The sequence below is a fragment of the Gadus macrocephalus genome, chromosome 8 (assembly GCF_031168955.1).
Source record: "Gadus macrocephalus chromosome 8, ASM3116895v1".
NCBI lineage: Eukaryota > Metazoa > Chordata > Actinopteri > Gadiformes > Gadidae > Gadus > Gadus macrocephalus.
The window spans coordinates 176,762-194,261 of NC_082389.1; the positions used below are offsets into that span (position 1 = coordinate 176,762).

A 17,500-nucleotide genomic window follows, 5' to 3' on the forward strand; every position below is an offset into this window, starting at 1 on the left:
TCTCTCTCTCCCTGTATCCTCCCCTCTGTCTCTCTCTCTCCTCTCTCCTCGCTCTCTCTCTCTCTCTCTCTCTCTCTCTCTCTCTCTCTCTCTCTCTCTCTCTCTCTCTGTCTCCTCTCTCTCTCTGTCTCTCTCTGTCTCTCTCTCTCTCTGTCTCCTCTCTGTCTGTCTGTCTGTCTGTCTGTCTGTCTGTCTGTCTGTCTGGCTGTCTGTCTGTCTGTCTGTCGTCTGTCTGTCTGCTCTCTCTCTCTCTCTCTCTCTCTCTCTCTCTCTCTCTCTCTCTCTCTCTCTCTCTCTCCCTGTATCTTCCCCTCTGTCTCTGTCTGTCTCTCTCTCGCTCAGGGAGGTTTGGCAGGGTGTTCCGTCCCCGTTGGGGGAGGAGGGGGGCGGTGTGAGAGGACCTAGTAACCCAGGGAGACGTGTTCCTGGACGGGCCGCCTCCCCGCACATCCATCAAGTCTTTAAGGGAGACGGTGAGTCGTGCGTCTGCGGTTGTCGCTGTACTTTAAAGGTTTGGTTTTTATTCCTGGTCTATTTGTATGTTTTTATTGTGAAGATTATAGTTGAAGTGGTACCCGTTCACAATAAGGGTACCTTAATTAACCATTCATTACCATTACCTAATGCAGTGGTTCTGGTTAGGGTTAGGGTCATGGTTATAGTTAGGTATTAGTGGCTACGGGTTAACCCTTCACCATGTAACCATGCTGCAGCCCCCCCCCCAGAGGCCTGCCATTCAGAAATCACTTGAATTCACTTTGGTTTGAAAGTGTCTTCTTAAAAAAATGATTTAATAGTTTGGGTTTCATGTACTTTATTGTTACAATTATTTGAATTGAGTTGAATCGTCCCAGCTGAGCATGAGGCTGTGTTCCTGTGGTTCAGCTGCACGACCCCTCCCCCTGGCTCCTCCCCTGGCCCCTCCCCCTGGCTCCTCCCCCTGGCTGTACGACCCCTCCCCCTGGCTCCTCCCCTGGCTCCTCCCCCTGGCTGTTCGACCCCTCCCCTGGCTGTACAACACCTCTCCATGGCTCCTCCCCTGGCCCCTCCCCTGGCTTCTCCCCCTGGCTGTACGACCCCTCCCCCTGGCTCCTCCCCTGGCCCCTCCCCCTGGCTCCTCCCCTTGCCCCTCCCCAGGCTCCTCCCCTGGCCCCTCCCCCTGGCTCCTCCCCCTGGCTGTTCGACCCCTCCCCCTGGCTGTACGGCTCCTCCCCCTGGCTGTACGGCTCCTCCCCCTGGCTGTACGACCCCTCCCCCTGGCTGTACGGCTCCTCCCACTGGCTGTACCGCTCCTCCCCCTGGCTGTACGGCTCCTCCCCCTGGCTGTAGGAGGACTGGGACCAGCAGGAGGAGGGGGACCCCCAGACGGAGGGGACCCCCAGGAGGAGGGGGACCCCCCAGACGGAGGGGGACCCCCAGATGGAGGGGAAACCCAGGCGGAGGGGGACCCCCCAGACGGAGGGGGACCCCCAGGTGGAGGGGGACCCCCCTGACAGAGGGGGACCCCCAGGCGGAGGGGGACCCCTGCCACCATCAGGACTTCATGGATGTCTCCGTGGGACCAGTAGAGGAGGCGGGGCTCCCTCTGGGTCTCTGACAGGCTGTCGTGTGTTGTTGTTGTTGTTGTTGTTGTTATTGTTGTTGTGTTTGTTGTACGTTAGGTTCATGTGGGCGCCCCTTCACTCTCCCCAGAGGGTCTGGACTAAAGGAGCACCCTTCAAACACACCAATACTCAGGATTTACTTATTTGCAGCAAATAAACACAGAAGCAGCAAACAAACATGGCCCGTTGTTGGGGTCCCGTGATGCATCACGAGTGAAGGAGGGAGACCTGTGGAGGCGGGCTCTCAGACGGCGGCCGCTACGCTGAGCTGGGCTCCGGCCGACATGTTCAACACATGGAGATGTCTGACACTGACAATGTCAAACTAATCACCCCAAAACAAACACGCGTTGGGCATCATCCATCCACATGATTATCAATCGTCCATTCATTCTTTATCATTCATCCAACCATCCTTCTGTCCATAATGCAACCTCCATCCTTCCATTCATCCCCAGCTCCACAATAATATCTCTCTCTCTCTCTCTCCCCCCACCCCCCCACCCCCCTTCCCGCCTCTCTCCCTCTCTCACCCCCCACTCTCCCTCTCCCTCTCCCTCTCCCTCGCTCTCTCTCTCTCCACATACAGAGAGGGTGCGGTCTGAGATCGACTCTGTGATTGGTCAGTCCCGGGGGCCGTCATGGCGGACAGAGCGTGCCTTACCAATCGGTCGTCCTCCATGAGACCCAGAGTATGACCTGTTCCCCCTGGCCATCGTCTGGCTGGCCAGGACAGCAGCTGGTAGGACATACCGCCAGGGCCTTATTGTCATCGCGCCCTTTCTTCTTTCCATTACTTTTTGCAAAAATGTTAACGTGACAATCTCAACGTTTTCCGTTGGGTTCTCAATGGCGACACCTTTGGCGATAGGCGGTAATTGTTCCCCTAGCGCCCAACGTTGTCGCCAACGCAGGTGAATTAAATCCCTTTAATTAGCTGAATGACTGCGATAATATAACTGACCTACTGGGGGAGCCAGACAGAATACAAACTCAAATTAACCATAGATATATAAATTATTATTGTTTCCATTTCATTATGCCATACTTCCGTTATGGCTCCAACACACCCAGCTCGTGATCATACTACCCCAAATCCGAGGGCTTCCATCAGTGGGCCATAGGCTCAACCACCATGTTGTTACATTTATTTGCATGAAAATACTCGAGCTGACCACGTTAAGTTTAAAATATGTAAATCCTGATTTATTTATTTTATTTATTTTTAGGTTTATTTGACAGGGACAATGCACAATATATGATTGAGCTAGATTTTAACCACAAGGCAAATTGACATCTGTTGTCCCTGTATAATAGTCCGTCACACAAGTGAGAAGAGCCCAACTGAGCAGTAGGCCTAGAGAATAAATATTGTAGTATCGTAGTAAGTACTTTGAGTAATTATATTAAAACGCATATAATATGCAGGCCTATACAATTTTCCCTCCGTTACTAATATCAACTCCGAAAATGAAACTTGACTGAAAAGAGACTGGTTGATATTCTTCCGCAGGGATCCATAGTTGGAGCAATTGGTCCGTCTTGCACGACCCGAACGAGTGGGAGACGCCGCTCGGTTAACCCTCGTTCTTTTCTGGATGAGCGCAGACATTTCCGCAAAAGTGCCGACTTTCACCCTCCCTCTGCAGGCGGGTAGGGTCATCCTCTATACTGTTTCATGCACTTTCACTTTGAATGGACTTCGCGGCCTAGATCCACCAAACATTTAAAACACAAAAAAATGAAATTAAAAGTTGTCTTTGTAGGCCTACATTGTTCATCAGTAGGCCTACTGTATAAGCGATGTGAACATATTACCTCATACTTTATTGATCTTAGACGGGGGATTTGGGGGCAGTCAATACTTTTTCTAACCCTAACAAAAAGTATGAGAATAAAGAAGAAATACAATTGCAAATAATAAATCAGACAAAATTATACAGAAAATGTCTGACAAGAGTAGTAGAAATGTTTTTTATAATGACTAATGTTAAAATATTAATATTTTGTAAATAGGCAAGGCAAGGCAAGGCAACTTTATTTATATAGCACTTTTCATGCACAAGGCAGACTCAAAGTGCTTCACATATAATCATTGTCATGCAAGAAAAATAAAATAATAGATATGTTAAAGAAAACATATGCAAAGAAATGAGTAAAATAGAAAGTGAAATGTCTTTAAGATCAGATCAACAGTCTCTCTGGTACCTGGGTCGGGACACCAACCCGACATAAAGGAACTTGGTCCTTTCTCTGGGACTCCAACCCGGATTATAGTACTCTATTCTAGGACTCTAACCCAGATTCTAGGAATCTAACCCAGACACACGTCGGGACTCTAAGCTAACCACAAACCAAAGGCCTTACTCTGGGACTCAACCCAGACAGACGTCGGGACTCTAACCATGAACCAAAGGCCTTATTCTGGGACTCAACCCAGACAGACGTTGGGACTCTAACCCAGACAGAACTCAGGTCTTTCTCTGGGACTCCAACCCGACCTGAAGGAACTTGGTCCTTTCTCTGGGACTCCAACCCAGATTCTAGGACTCTAACCCAGACAGAACTTGGGTCTCAAACCCTTATCCTTTCTCTCTGGTATCAGATCATGTATCTTTCTGGTAAAAATAGAAAATAAAGGGAAAGTTAAAAAGGCATTTAGTAATAAAATAGAAAATAAAGGCAAAGTTAAAAAAGCTTTTTAGAAACTACAATATTGAAGATTTAGCAGAAAGCTAAAGCAAACATAAAAGTCTTCAGTCTTGTTTTAAAGGTGCTCAGAGTTTGGGCAAGTCTTAAATCCTCAGAGAGTTTATTCCAGCTATTTGTTGCAGAGTAACTAAATCCTGCTTTCCCATGTTTTGTGTTTACCCTGGGGGTAATTAACAGATTGGTCTCAGAGGATCTTAGTGGTCTAGAAGGCTGATGTAGTGGAAGCGTCAGTCAAATATGTTGGGCCTAAACCATGTAGGGATTTATAGGTTAGCAACAATCAATTCTTTGACCTACAGGAAGCCAATGTAACGATTTAAGAATTGGTGTAATATGTTCACATTTTTTGGTCTTTGTTAGACCTCTAGCAGCAGCATTCTGAACAAGCTGGAGCTTCCTAAGAGATGGTTTTGGGAGACCTGTAAGGAGACCATGGCAGTAATCAAGCTTACTAGTGATAAAGGCATGTACAAGTTTGTGTAAGTCTTCGGTGCACATGAGCCCTGAGTCTAAGTCTTGCTACATTTTGAAGGTGACAATATAACTGTCCTCCCCAGCCCTCATGTGGCCATCCCTCGACCCACTTCTCCCCTGCTGACCGCCCTACTTAACCCCCCTGTCCTGCTGTCCTGTCCTGCTGCCCTGTCCTGCTGCCCTGCTGTCCTGTCCTGCTGTCCTGTCCTGCTGACCCTGCTGTCCTGTCCTGCCGTCCTGCTCTGCTGTCCTGTCCTGCTGTCCTGTCCTGCTGACCTGCTGTCCTGTCCTGCTGACCCTGCTGTCCTGTTGTCCTGCCCTGCTGTCCTGCCCTGCTGTCCTGCCCTGCTGTCCTGTCCTGCTGTCCTGTCCTGCTGTCCTGTCCTGCTGACCCTGCTGTCCTGCCCTGCTGTCCTGTCCTGCCCTGCTGTCCTGTCCTGCTGTCCTGCCCTGCTGTCCTGTCCTGCTGACCCTGCTGTCCTGTCCTGCTGTCCTGCCCTGCTGTCCTGTCCTGCTGTCCTGTCCTGCTGACCCTGCTGTCCTGCCCTGCTGTCCTGTCCTGCTGTCCGGTCCTGCTGACCTGCTGTCCTGTCCTGCTGACCCTGCTGTCCTGTCCTGCTGTCCTGTCCTGCTGACCCTGCTGTCCTGTCCTGCTGGCCTGTCCTGCTGTCCTGCCCTGCTGTCCTGCCCTGCTGTCCTGTCCTGCTGACCCTGCTGTCCTGTCCTGCTGTCCTGTCCTGCTGTCCTGTTGTCCGGTCCTGCTGTCCTGTCCTGCTGTCCTGCTGCCCTGCCCTGCTGTCCTGTCCTGCTGTCCTGTCCTGCTGCCCTGCTGTCCTGTCCTGCTGTCCTGTCTGTCCGTCCCCCGGGGGGAGACTCTGTGCATCGCGGTGCAGCTGGTCCGCATGGAGCGCTTCTTGTTGTTCACTGCGCTGCTCCAGAGGTCTCTGTGGCCCCCGCTCGGCCGGAGTCCGCCCGGAGCCCGGGGGGGCCGGGCGTGAGGACCCCGAAGTAATGCCTCTTACCCACTGCCTCCGTCCGTTGACTGACCCCCATTGTAATGCAAATGTAAGCACTGTGACACTACTCGGGCTCTTACGACCCTGGTAAGGACTCAGAAGGCGTGGCTGACGGATGGGGGAGGTTCCCAGGGTCGTCAGAGCCCGAGTAGTGTCACAGTGATTACATTTGCATACGCGATCTGATTGGATGACGGATCCGTCGTTGCCGAATAAGTTTAAAATTTTTCAACTTTTTGACGGAGCCTTCAGCGCACGGACCCACAATGCATTGCGCGTCCGTCCCCATTCAAAGTCAATGGAGGTTAGCATGTTTCTTATTCTCATTACCCTCAGTATCCTTCTAAACATGGTTATTTATATAAAAATATATACTGTGCACCGTTTTAGATCTCTATCTCTGTTTGGTCAACATAACAGTGAGTCTTGGCCAAACCGTGATCGATCTAACTAAAAATATATTCTAGACAAATATTCAACTGTTATTGATTAAATGTTACTTTGGATATTTTCTCTGAGAAATCCTGTTTCCCAGCTCAGTTCCACCACATATTTTAAAAGAAAGATGGCTTTTATTTCTTGCATTTATTTAACCTGTTTTATTTAGCCTTATTATTGCTCTACTTAGTTATATTTGACCTATTACCTAAAGCACAACAAACAAAAAAAATTCAACAAACAAATGCCCTAAATGTAAATTTAAATGTACCTACAACCATAACTCAATCTGCATAGCAAATAGACTGGCTTTCAGTCTGGTCTCATATCTTAGCTCATGTGCTTATCTTCACATTTTTATGCAATTGTGCCGTTACTCTTAAATCCACTAGATGTCAGTGTGTGAGTATGCAAAGAACCGTAGGCGACAAACTCCGGTCGATGCTTCACCACATGTAGCTATGTATAATGCCTTCATAGGTTCAGATACATGCCATTTTTATTCAAATAATTGTATTAGCATACATTTTAAGGGTAATCAAGTGTGCTCAATTGGCCTACATATACTGTAAATATGCCAATAATAGCATTATAGCATGTAGCCACAATTGTTAATCTTGTAATAATTTTCTTGCACTGTAGCTTTGATTTGTTCATTAATTTGTGTATTATAACATATTTATCAGCACAACCTCACACTTAATTCCACCAATAGGAGTGTGCTGCTGGTACGCTAATCCCGGCAGCTGAGCTTTGCCCTGACTCCTTATGTAAGACCCAGGTTTAGAAAAGACCTCCGCACTGGAGCCGCGGAGCAGTAAGCCCATTAGCAGAGGCTACTCCTTGGTGCTAACGCTAATGACAGCCTGCCAACGGTAACACCATTCTGGTGTCGCGTAAACAGAGGATGACAACAAGTAGAGCTGCCATTTATCACACAACTGAATAAAAACAAATCATTTTGGCTTTGTAGCTGCCTGTTATTCTGCCGACCTCTTCCCTTGAAGGAGGGAGCCCCACTCTGTTCCTTCTCAGGGTTTCTTGCCATGTTAATTAAGGGGGGAGGGGGGGCTCTCCTTGCTCTTTGGGGGGCTATAGGTTAGGGGGTGTTGTAAAATGTGGCCTGTGAAGCCCTTTGAGACGGTAACTTTGATTTAGGGCTAATAAAATGTCTTTGACGAGATATAACCCTAACATCTGAAACCTGAACTAATGGGTTTCACCACAGTGAGGTTGTTTTGAAAGAGAGAGAGAGAGAGAGAGAGAGAGAGAGAGAGAGAGAGAGAGAGAGAGAGAGAGAGAGAGAGAGCGAGAGAGAGAGAGAGAGCGAGAGAGAGAGAGAGAGAGAGAGAGAGAGAGAGATGGACATTTCCCATCAGAGGTCAACCACACACGCGCACGCACACACACACACACACACACACACACACACACACACACACACACACACACACACACACACACACACACACACACACACACACACACACACACACAGGCTTGTCCCCATCTGTCCGGTCCCCAACATAACAATAGTGTGTAACTCTCATCTCTGCACCTGCTGTCCTGCTGCTAGCGGGACGGCAGGGGAAAACCACCAACAATAGCTGGACCGCTGGACCACACACACACACACACACACACACACACACACACACACACACACACACACACACACACACACACACACACACACACACACACACACACACACACACACACACACACACACACACACACACACACACACACACACACACACACACACACACACACACACACACACACACACACACACCAGCCCCCCCTCCCGGCCCGGTTCACATCTCACCAGAAGGTTGCATCAAGGTTGCGTTCAGTTGACCCAATTGGTTGGTGAGTCACGAAAAATATCACGACGGCACATGACCAATAAAATCACAGCTTTCCATGCATAAGCTTTCCATGTTTCCCTATAGCTGCAAGAGAACGCTATCAGGGAAAGTATCGTCTCGGATCTCATCCGTCCATCTCCAACCGTCTCCCGCAGGCCTATATCCAAAAGTGTTTTGTTGTCTCAGTGGGACTTTTGCAACTTAAAGACCGACCTCACTTACAATCTAAAATACACAAACGAATCTACATGAACAGACAAAAATATAAACATAAATTAATTAATCAACTTACAAAAAATGAAACCTAATTTTTTCCACATAATAAATGAATGATACAATAATAAAAGTGTACGAACACTGCCATGAAAGAAAGTATCGATGCGTAGCTGCTAAATATATTTACAATATTCCCTGCGCGTGCTCAGGGTTAGCTCAGGGCTGATGGGGCGTCGAGGGACGTCGCCCACGTGACTGTGAATGCAGCGATTGGTCCAGTGCAGATGTGACATCAGCGAGCTGCTCCCCCCTCCCTTCCTCCCCCCCTCCCCTCCCCTCCTGTCTCTCTCCCTGTCTTTCCGAATATCTCTCTATCTCTCGCTTTTTTTTCTCTCCCACCCTGCTTCGCCTTCCTCAGCGTCCTCCCTTGACAGAGATGGCGTGTACTGGCGCTTGTAATAAGTCGTCCGGGGCCTAGAGCTCACCGAGGAAGGGTCCACTAGCACCCGTTATTCGTCTCAAGGAGCCTCGCTGGATTTCTATTTCTGCTGGCGTCCACCTGCTCCGCAGTCCGCCGACCTAGGCGGCCGGTTTATGGGAGCCGGGATCTCTGGGTTGCGAGGGAATCGACGCCGACCTTCGCTGGAGCGCGGTGGTGCATATTAGCTATGCCAAGCCTCGGCATCCTATAACCATCTGGATATCTGGGGTTTCCGCCTATCCGTCCATCTGTCTGGTCTGTCCGTCTCCGCCCCCCCCCCCCCCCCCACCGCCACAGCGTGCGGGGGCAACACAGGAATGAAAATCTGCGATCATGATGCAAGGTAAACTAATGTCACCTTCCTTCTTTTCCTTTTTTTTTTTGCCTTGTTTTCCTCTCCCCCATCTCATCCCGGGGAGGGATGTGGTACCTCAGAGCCCGCACTGGCGTGGACTCTCGTGCCCAACTGCCCCAGGGCTTTCGGAACATCTCGGCTAGTAAACGTCTCCCATCATGACGCGTCTCCCATCATGACGCGACTCCTGTGTGATGTGAAGTGTGAGGTGGATGGATGAATGGAGCAACATATAGGCCCTAATGTAGAAAGATGTAATCTTGGTAAGACGGAGAAATTGTGACGGATAGATGGACTGGTAGATAGAGCTAGATAGATATAGAAATTGATAGATTGATGGAGAAATATTTGTTTATAGATAGATAGGTAGAAGAAGAGGTTATGATAGATGAAGCCTACTACGCTGTGCTAGATGGTGTAGCATTGAAGTGCTGCGTGGGTAGGTTGTGCACGTGAACGTTTAGTAATGTGTGTATGTTTAAGCTACATGTGTGTGGGTGTGTGTGTGTGGTGTGTGTGTGTGTGTGTGTGTGTGGTGTGTGTGTGTGTGTGGTGTGTGTGTGTGTGTGGGTGTGTGTGTGTGTGGTGTGTGTGGTGTGGGTGTGTGTGTGAGAGAGAGAGAGTGAGTTGAAGTGTGTAGGTCTCGAGGGAGGTCTGTGTGTGTGACCGTTGTGTTTTAGGGAGACATGGCACCACGTTAACAGCTGTTAGAGTAACCTAACCCACGGGCCTGGGTTGATGCCCACTGTCCACAGACTGCCTGCCACAGCCCATTAGCAAGGCCTGGTCCGACCTCCCACAGCCTACTGCTCCTTCATGGCTCTCTATTCACTGTCTAACCCCTAGCTGCACCTGTAAGACCTGTCTCTATAGTCACTATCTAACCCCTACCTGCTCCTTAATGACCTGTCTCTCTATTCACTGTCTAACCCCTAGCTGCACCTGTAAGACCTGTCTCTATAGTCACTATCTAACCCCCTTCCTGCTCCTTAATGACCTGTCTCTCTATTCACTGTCTAACCCCTAGCTGCACCTGTAAGACCTGTCTCTATAGTCACTATCTAACCCCTACCTGCTCCTTAATGACCTGTCTCTCTATTCACTGTCTAACCCCTAGCTGCACCTGGTAAGACCTGTCTCTATAGTCACTATCTAACCCTACCTGCTCCTTAATGACCTGTCGCTCTATTCACTGTCTAACCCCTAGCTGCACCTGTAGACCTGTCTCTATAGTCACTATCTAACCCCTACCTGCTCCTTAATGACCTGTCTATCTATTCACTGTCTAACCCCTACCTGCTCCTGTAAGACCTGTCTCTATAGTCACTATCTAACCCCTACCTGCTCCGTAATGACCTGTCTCTCTATTCACTGTCTAACCCCTAGCTGCACCTGTAAGACCTGTCTCTATAGTCACTATCTAACCCCTACCTGCTCCTTAAGACCTGTCTCTCTATCACTGTCTAACCCCTAGCTGCACCTGTAAGACCTGTCTCTATAGTCACTATCTACACCCCTACCTGCTCCTTAATGACCAGTCTCTCTCTTCACTGTCCAACCCTTATCTGCTCCCTAATGATTTGTGCTCTCTATTCACTGTCTCACCCTATGGGCTCCTTAATCACTGTTCACTATCATGAGATCTGGTGGTGGTTTGTCAGCCTTTGGTCATGTACTTATTAAGGAAGCTGAATGCACGATGTGCTCGAACTCCGGCTGTGCAGAACTGCACCGGTTCCCAGGCTGGCTCTGAAACCCACAATACTGGGCTTTGGGTTCATTCATGCCAGGATTGTAATAGAGAATAGTGGCTATTATTAGCCAAAGAACCGAGGTCACATGACAGCTATTCAAGTCACCTCAAACGGCTAATCCTGTGTCCACGCACACCACACACACACACCCACACCCACACACACCACACACACACACACACCACACCACACACACACACACACACACACACACACACACACACACACACACCACTCCATGTGTGTACATAACCAACATGGATCCAAATAATAGGGTATTGATCTGTGTTACATTCTTTACAGACTACTGATTCTTTTGGGGTTTGCTTCGCTCACAATGGCATTCTGCAGGATACATGCATATTTGCAATGTGAAAGAAATGTTTGCTTAATATAAAGTCTGCTGTGCACAAAGGTTTTATAACATATAAATGTCAGAGGAGCTTCTTGTGCATTGGATATATATTATTATATATATATTGGATATTTGCTGGTTTTATGCCCATGGAATCTAGAGATCGAAGCAGATATCAGTTCAAAATAATTCCAGCAGGACAAAGTTACTGAGCTGCCACCAAATCACCAATCAGTTTTACCACATTACTTTAGAACTCTTCAACTTTAGAAATATAACGTTCCTGGTCAGACCTCTGCTGTTTCCTATTTCCGTGGAGTGGTGCGAGGGGCGTGGCCGGACGCTGCCTCACCCTGTCACACTGGGGGGGCGTGGCCGGACGCTGCCTCACCCTGTCACACTGGGGGGGCGTGGCCGGACGCTGCCTCACCCTGTCACACTGGGGGGGGCGTGGCCGGACACTGCCTCACCCTGTCACCACTGGGGGGGGCGTGGCCGGACGCTGCCTCACCCTGTCACACTGGGGGGGCAGCCAGTAGAAGAATCCCCCTGTCAAACTACTTTACACAAGTTATAAGAAAAAATCATTGAAATGTTCGCTCCACTTTGTGGACCCAACCTGAACTGTTGGCAGTGGACCAAAGTGCCTTTAGGGTTGACTTCCCCTTAAACAGCAGGGGGGCAGTGGATGTCCCCTGGCCCCCCCCCCTCTCTCGCTCTCTCTCCTGACTCTCTTCCCCCCCCCCCCCCCCTCTTTCGCTCTCTCCTCCTGACTCTCTTCCCCCCCCCCCCCCCCCCCCTCTCTCGCTCTCTCTCCTGACTCTCTTCCCCCCCCCCCCCTCTCTCGCTCTCTCTCCTGACTCTCTTCCCCCCCCCCCCCCCCCCCTCTCTCGCTCTCTCTCCTGACTCTCTTCCCCCCCCCCCCCCCCCCCTCTCTCGCTCTCTCTCCTGACTCTCTTCCTTCCCTTCTTCTTCTTCTCTCTCTCTTTCTGTGCCAGGACTGAAAAACCGAACGAGGAAGGTTTTGGGGTTACGGAAGAGAGACAAGGACTCGGACTCCACGTGAGTTTCTCTGCTTGAAACTTGTACTGTAACGTTACAGTACACTGTAACAGTGTACTGTAACAGTGTACTGTAACGTTACAGTGTACTGTAACGTGTACTGTAACGCTACAGTGTACTGTAGCGTTACAGTGTACTGTAACGTGTACTGTAACAGTGTACTGTAACAGTGTACTGTAACGTTACAGTGTACTGTAACGTTACAGTACACTGTAACGTTACAGTACACTGTTACAGTACACGTTACAGTACACTGTAACGCTACAGTACACTGTAGCGTTACAGTGTACTGTAACGTGTACTGTAACGTTACAGTGTACTGTAACGTGTACTGTAACAGTGTACTGTAACAGTGTACTGTAACGTTACAGTACACTGTAACAGTACACTGTTACAGTACACGTTACAGTACACTGTAACGCTACAGTACACTGTAGCGTTACAGTGTACTGTAACGTGTACTGTAACGTTAGTGTACTGTAACGTGTACTGTAACAGTGTACTGTAACAGTGTACTGTAACGTTACAGTACACTGTAACAGTACACTGTTACAGTACACGTTACAGTACACTGTAACGCTACAGTACACTGTAGCGTTACAGTGTACTGTAACGTGTACTGTAACAGTGTACTGTAACGTTACAGTGTACTGTAACGTTACAGTACACTGTAACGTTACAGTACACTGTTACAGTACACTGTTACAGTACACGTTACAGTACACTAACGTTACAGTACACGTTACAGTACACTGTAACGCTACAGTGTACTGTAGCGTTACAGTGTACTGTAACGTGTACTGTAACGTTAGTGTACTGTAACGTGTATTGTAACAGTGTAACGTTACAGTACACTGTAATCTACCAACACTGGATTAATGCTCCACGTCTCTTACGCCGCTCCGCCCCAGAGCTGGCCCGCACGCCGCCGGCCGCCGCTCCGCCCCAGAGCTGGCCCGCACGCCGCCGGCCGCCGCTCCGCCCCAGAGCTGGCCCGCACGCCGCCAGCCGGTGGCACCTGGCCGCCGGCGGAGAGATGCTGTTGCACGTGCGATGACGTTGTTACCGTGGTGACACTCACCTTTGTCTCGTCTCTCCTCGACCCGTAGGAGCTCACCTGACAAAGAAGGAAGTGGAAGTGGCGGGAAGAAAGGAAGCGTGAGTACATTTAAAAATGGAGGATGAAATGGGTCTGAAAACTGCTTTTCAGTCTTTGGATTTTGTTTTGGGGCCAGTTGTTTTGGGGCCAGTTGTTTTGGGGCCAGTTGTTTTGGGGCCAGTTGTTTTGCTGACGTATAGCAAAGGATCACCGTTGGGATTCGAACCCTTGGTCGCTAAGAGGTGTATAACCCACATTGTTAGTGCACTAATGTCCGCTGTCGGTTCTATAGGCTCGTGCTTTAAAGTCTCCAGCTCACTGTGGGTGATTCTGTCGTTGTTAGCCCGTGTTCGAGCTGGGGATGTATTGATCTAAAATGGATATTGTGATGGGAGACTGCCTCTAGGGTCACGGTAGTTTGGTTACATCACAATACACTTTGTTTCCTCTTGGTAATGAATGCTGGATAACAGTAAAAAGAATTGAGTCAACGGTTAATTAAACTAGACTGATTAAGACACATTTGTTGACTCATTCTTACTTGGTTCAGTCTAATAGATTATTGAACCTGTTTCTCGAAACAGCTTTTTGGTACAGTAACGAGATAATAACCTGAATGACCACCATTGTTAGATGATTGTTACCAGGATATTTGGGTTCTTTGAGTGAGTCACTCAGCCCTGCTACATTGTGATGCTAGCTGCAAAATGTGCTAATCCCATTCTTGTACATAGCAGCGACGCAAAGCAATCACAACCTCCATTTTGGAAGCATAGGAGCATTGCAATGTGAGTTATTGTGTTGGTAGTAAAGTTTTCATGAGTTATTGTGTAGCTGTTCATCGTGAAATGTTTTGTCATGATGTGGAGACATTGCTTTGTATGGAACTGCCAGTCTTTCTCCTAGGAGACGTGGCCAGATAGAGTCTTCATTGCACCAGGATACTCTGTCTATCTGCGTTAACTTAGGATTTAGTAGTAAAGTACTACAACCCTCTTGAGTCCTCTCAATATGGCAGCCAATCATAAATCCCATGATGCATTCTGACGTACAAGCCCTATTGATTCACCATCACTAACATCTTCTGTCTTCTTCTGAATAGAAGAAGGCCAACGGGCTCCCAATGGCTTCTACGGGGAGATCGACTGGGACAGATATGTGAGTCATTCCTTCACTTCCCTCTCTACCTTCACCTCGCCCTGAGTGGCAGAAGAGTCATGCGGGACTCTGACGGTGGCTGAATGTTGCAGCCATCGTAGACATCATTGTGGGTTTAAACCACATGTCAGTAATGTTCCATGAAGGAAGTGACCTCGATTATACGTTTCAGTTTGTGTTTTATTTGGCCTGCTGACAACATCTGAGTGACTTCCAGTCAACATAAGTCGGCATGGAGGAAATGGAGTTGAGCTGGTTAGCGTAACTATGCTACAGTAACGTTTGTCTCCTCCTATTTCGTCTTCTCCTCTCCTCCTCTCCTCCCTTCTCTCCTCCTCCTCTCCTCTCCTCCCCTCCCTCTCTTCCTTCGTCTCCTCCCCTCCTCTCCCCTCCTGTCTCCTCTTCCCTCTCCTCTCCTCCTGTCTCCTCCCCTCCCTATCTTCCTTCGTCTCCTCGTCTCCTCTCCTCCCCTCCTGTCTCCTCCCCTCCCTCTCTTCCTTTGTCTCCTCCCCTCCTCTCCTCCCTTCCTGCCTCCTCCTGTCTCCTCCCCTCCCTCTCTTCCTTCGTCTCCTCCCCTCCTCTCCTCCCTTCCTGCCTCCTCCTGTCTCCTCCCCTCCCTCTCTTCCTTCGTCTCCTCTCCTCCCCTCCTGTCTCCTCCCCTCCTGTCTCCTTCGTCTCCTCTCCTCCCCTCCTGTCTCCTTCGTCTCCTCTCCTCCCCTCCTGTCTCCTCCCCTCCCTCTCTTCCTTCGTCTCCTCGTCTCCTCTCCTCCTGTCTCCTCTCCTCCCCTCCCTCTGTTCCTTCGTCTCCTCGTCTCGTCTCCTCTCCTCCACTCCTGTCTCCTCCCCTCCCTCTCTTCCTTCGTCTCCTCGTCTCCTCCCCTCCTGTCTCCTCTCCTCCCCTCCCTCTCTTCCTTCGTCTCCTCGTCTCGTCTCCTGTCTCCTCCTCTCCAGGCCTCTCCAGACGTTGACGAGGAGGGCTTCAGCCTCCGACCAGGGGAGGAAGGAGAGGGTATCCTTCAGCCGTCCTGCAGGCCGTTAGCTTAGCTTAGTTTAGCTTAGCTTAGTTTAGCTTAGTTTAGCTTAGCTTAGCTTAGCTTAGCTTAGTTTAGCTTAGTTTATCTTAGCTTAGTTTAGTTTAGCTTAGCTTAGTTTAGCTTAGTTTAGCTTAGCTTGGACGGCAGTGGACCTGTCCGACAGAGTGACCCATTGAAGCGGCGCTCCTCAGAGTTAACCGGGGCTTCATCACTAGACCCCCTAACCACCTCCACCACCACCGCCCCTCTTCCTCTGGTCCATACCCCCGTGAGGAGGGCTCCCTCTGGGGCCGCGGGACGTAGAGGACGTGGGTCATGGAAGAACAGCGTCACAACTCCTGTCCCCGTCTCTTAAACGGAGGATCGATCGGTTAGACAGACAGACAGACAGACAGACAGACAGACAGACGCACGCTCCCGGCGTTCCCGTTGACCTCTCCCTGACCCCGTGTGAAGCAGCTTCCAGGGCCAAGCAGTTCTTCTCCTCCAGCGAGTCGGAGGACGAGGAGGAGAGCCGCAGGAAGTTCAAGATCAAGATCAAGCCGCTGGCGTCGGAGAGCGTCCACCGTGGAGCGCCGTCGGTGGACGAGCTGAAGGCGTCCGTGGGAGGACTGGCCCTGTCCCCCGCCCTGGTGAGGGCTCTGAGACAGACCTCCCTACACCTGACACTGACCTCCATACTGACCTCCCTACACCTGATACTGACCTCCATACTGACCTGATACTGACCTCCATACACCTGATACTGACCTCCATACTGACCTCCATTCACCTGATACTGACCTCCATACTGACCTCCATACTGACCTCCATTCACCTGATACTGACCTCCATACTGACCTGATACTGTCCCCCGCCCTGGTGAGGGCTCTGACACAGACCTCCCTACACCTGACACTGACCTCCATACTGACCTCCCTACACCTGATACTGACCTCCATACACCTGATACTGACCTCCATACTGACCTCCATTCACCTGATACTGACCTCCATACTGACCTCCATACTGACCTCCATTCACCTGATACTGACCTCCATACTGACCTGATACTGACCTCCATACTGACCTCCCTACACCTGATACTGACCTCCATACTGACCTCCCTACTGACCTCCCTACACCTGATACTGACCTCCATACACCTGATACTGACCTCCATACTGACCTCCCTACACCTGATACTGACCTCCATACACCTGATACTGACCTCCATACTGACCTCCATACACCTGATACTGACCTCCATACACCTGATACTGACCTCCATACACCTGACACTGACCTCCCTACACCTGATACTGACCTCCCTACACCTGATACTGACCTCCATACACCTGATACTGACCTCCATACACCTGATACTGACCTCCATACACCTGATACTGACCTCCATACACCTGATACTGACCTCCATACACCTGATACTGACCTCCATACACCTGATACTGACCTCCATACATCAGACCTCCATACTTCTCTTTTATCTATCGAGTTTATCTACTTCAACTTCAACGTCACAAAGGGAACAACCCAATTCCAACAACCTTCCCACAGTCTACTGAGATTAGGTTTAATCTCAGTAAACTCTAGTTCAGCCTCAGAATACGGTCTCTGGAGCGGCCAGCTCGTGAGAACAAAACGACGCAGATGAGGGCAACGCGGTGCATTGTGGGAGAGCAGTCAGGAACACCAGCTGGGCGGGGTCTGTTTAGATCTGTTGTCCCCCTCTCAGCGGAGACCCTGAACTAGTTATGAAGCGTTCCGACACGCCGTTCAGTTCAAATCAAAACACGACTTATTCTGTCTCGACCGGCCGAAAATAAAAGTGTTTGTGTTTTATACGTGGAGGGACCGCTGAAGTCAGT

General features: G+C 49.7%; 1 protein-coding gene across 1 annotated transcript in view; it reads left to right on the forward strand.

Annotated features, from left to right (window-relative positions):
* Positions 1–8,646: 8,646 nt before the first annotated feature.
* Positions 8,647–17,500, forward strand: part of LOC132462345 (SH3-containing GRB2-like protein 3-interacting protein 1) — a 31,560-nt gene continuing 22,706 nt past the window's right edge. The window contains 6 exon segments of the mRNA XM_060057826.1: positions 8,647–9,158; positions 12,278–12,341; positions 13,451–13,503; positions 14,546–14,598; positions 15,550–15,607; positions 16,089–16,264. Coding sequence (XP_059913809.1) covers positions 9,149–9,158; positions 12,278–12,341; positions 13,451–13,503; positions 14,546–14,598; positions 15,550–15,607; positions 16,089–16,264 — 414 coding nt within the window. The 5' untranslated portion in view covers positions 8,647–9,148.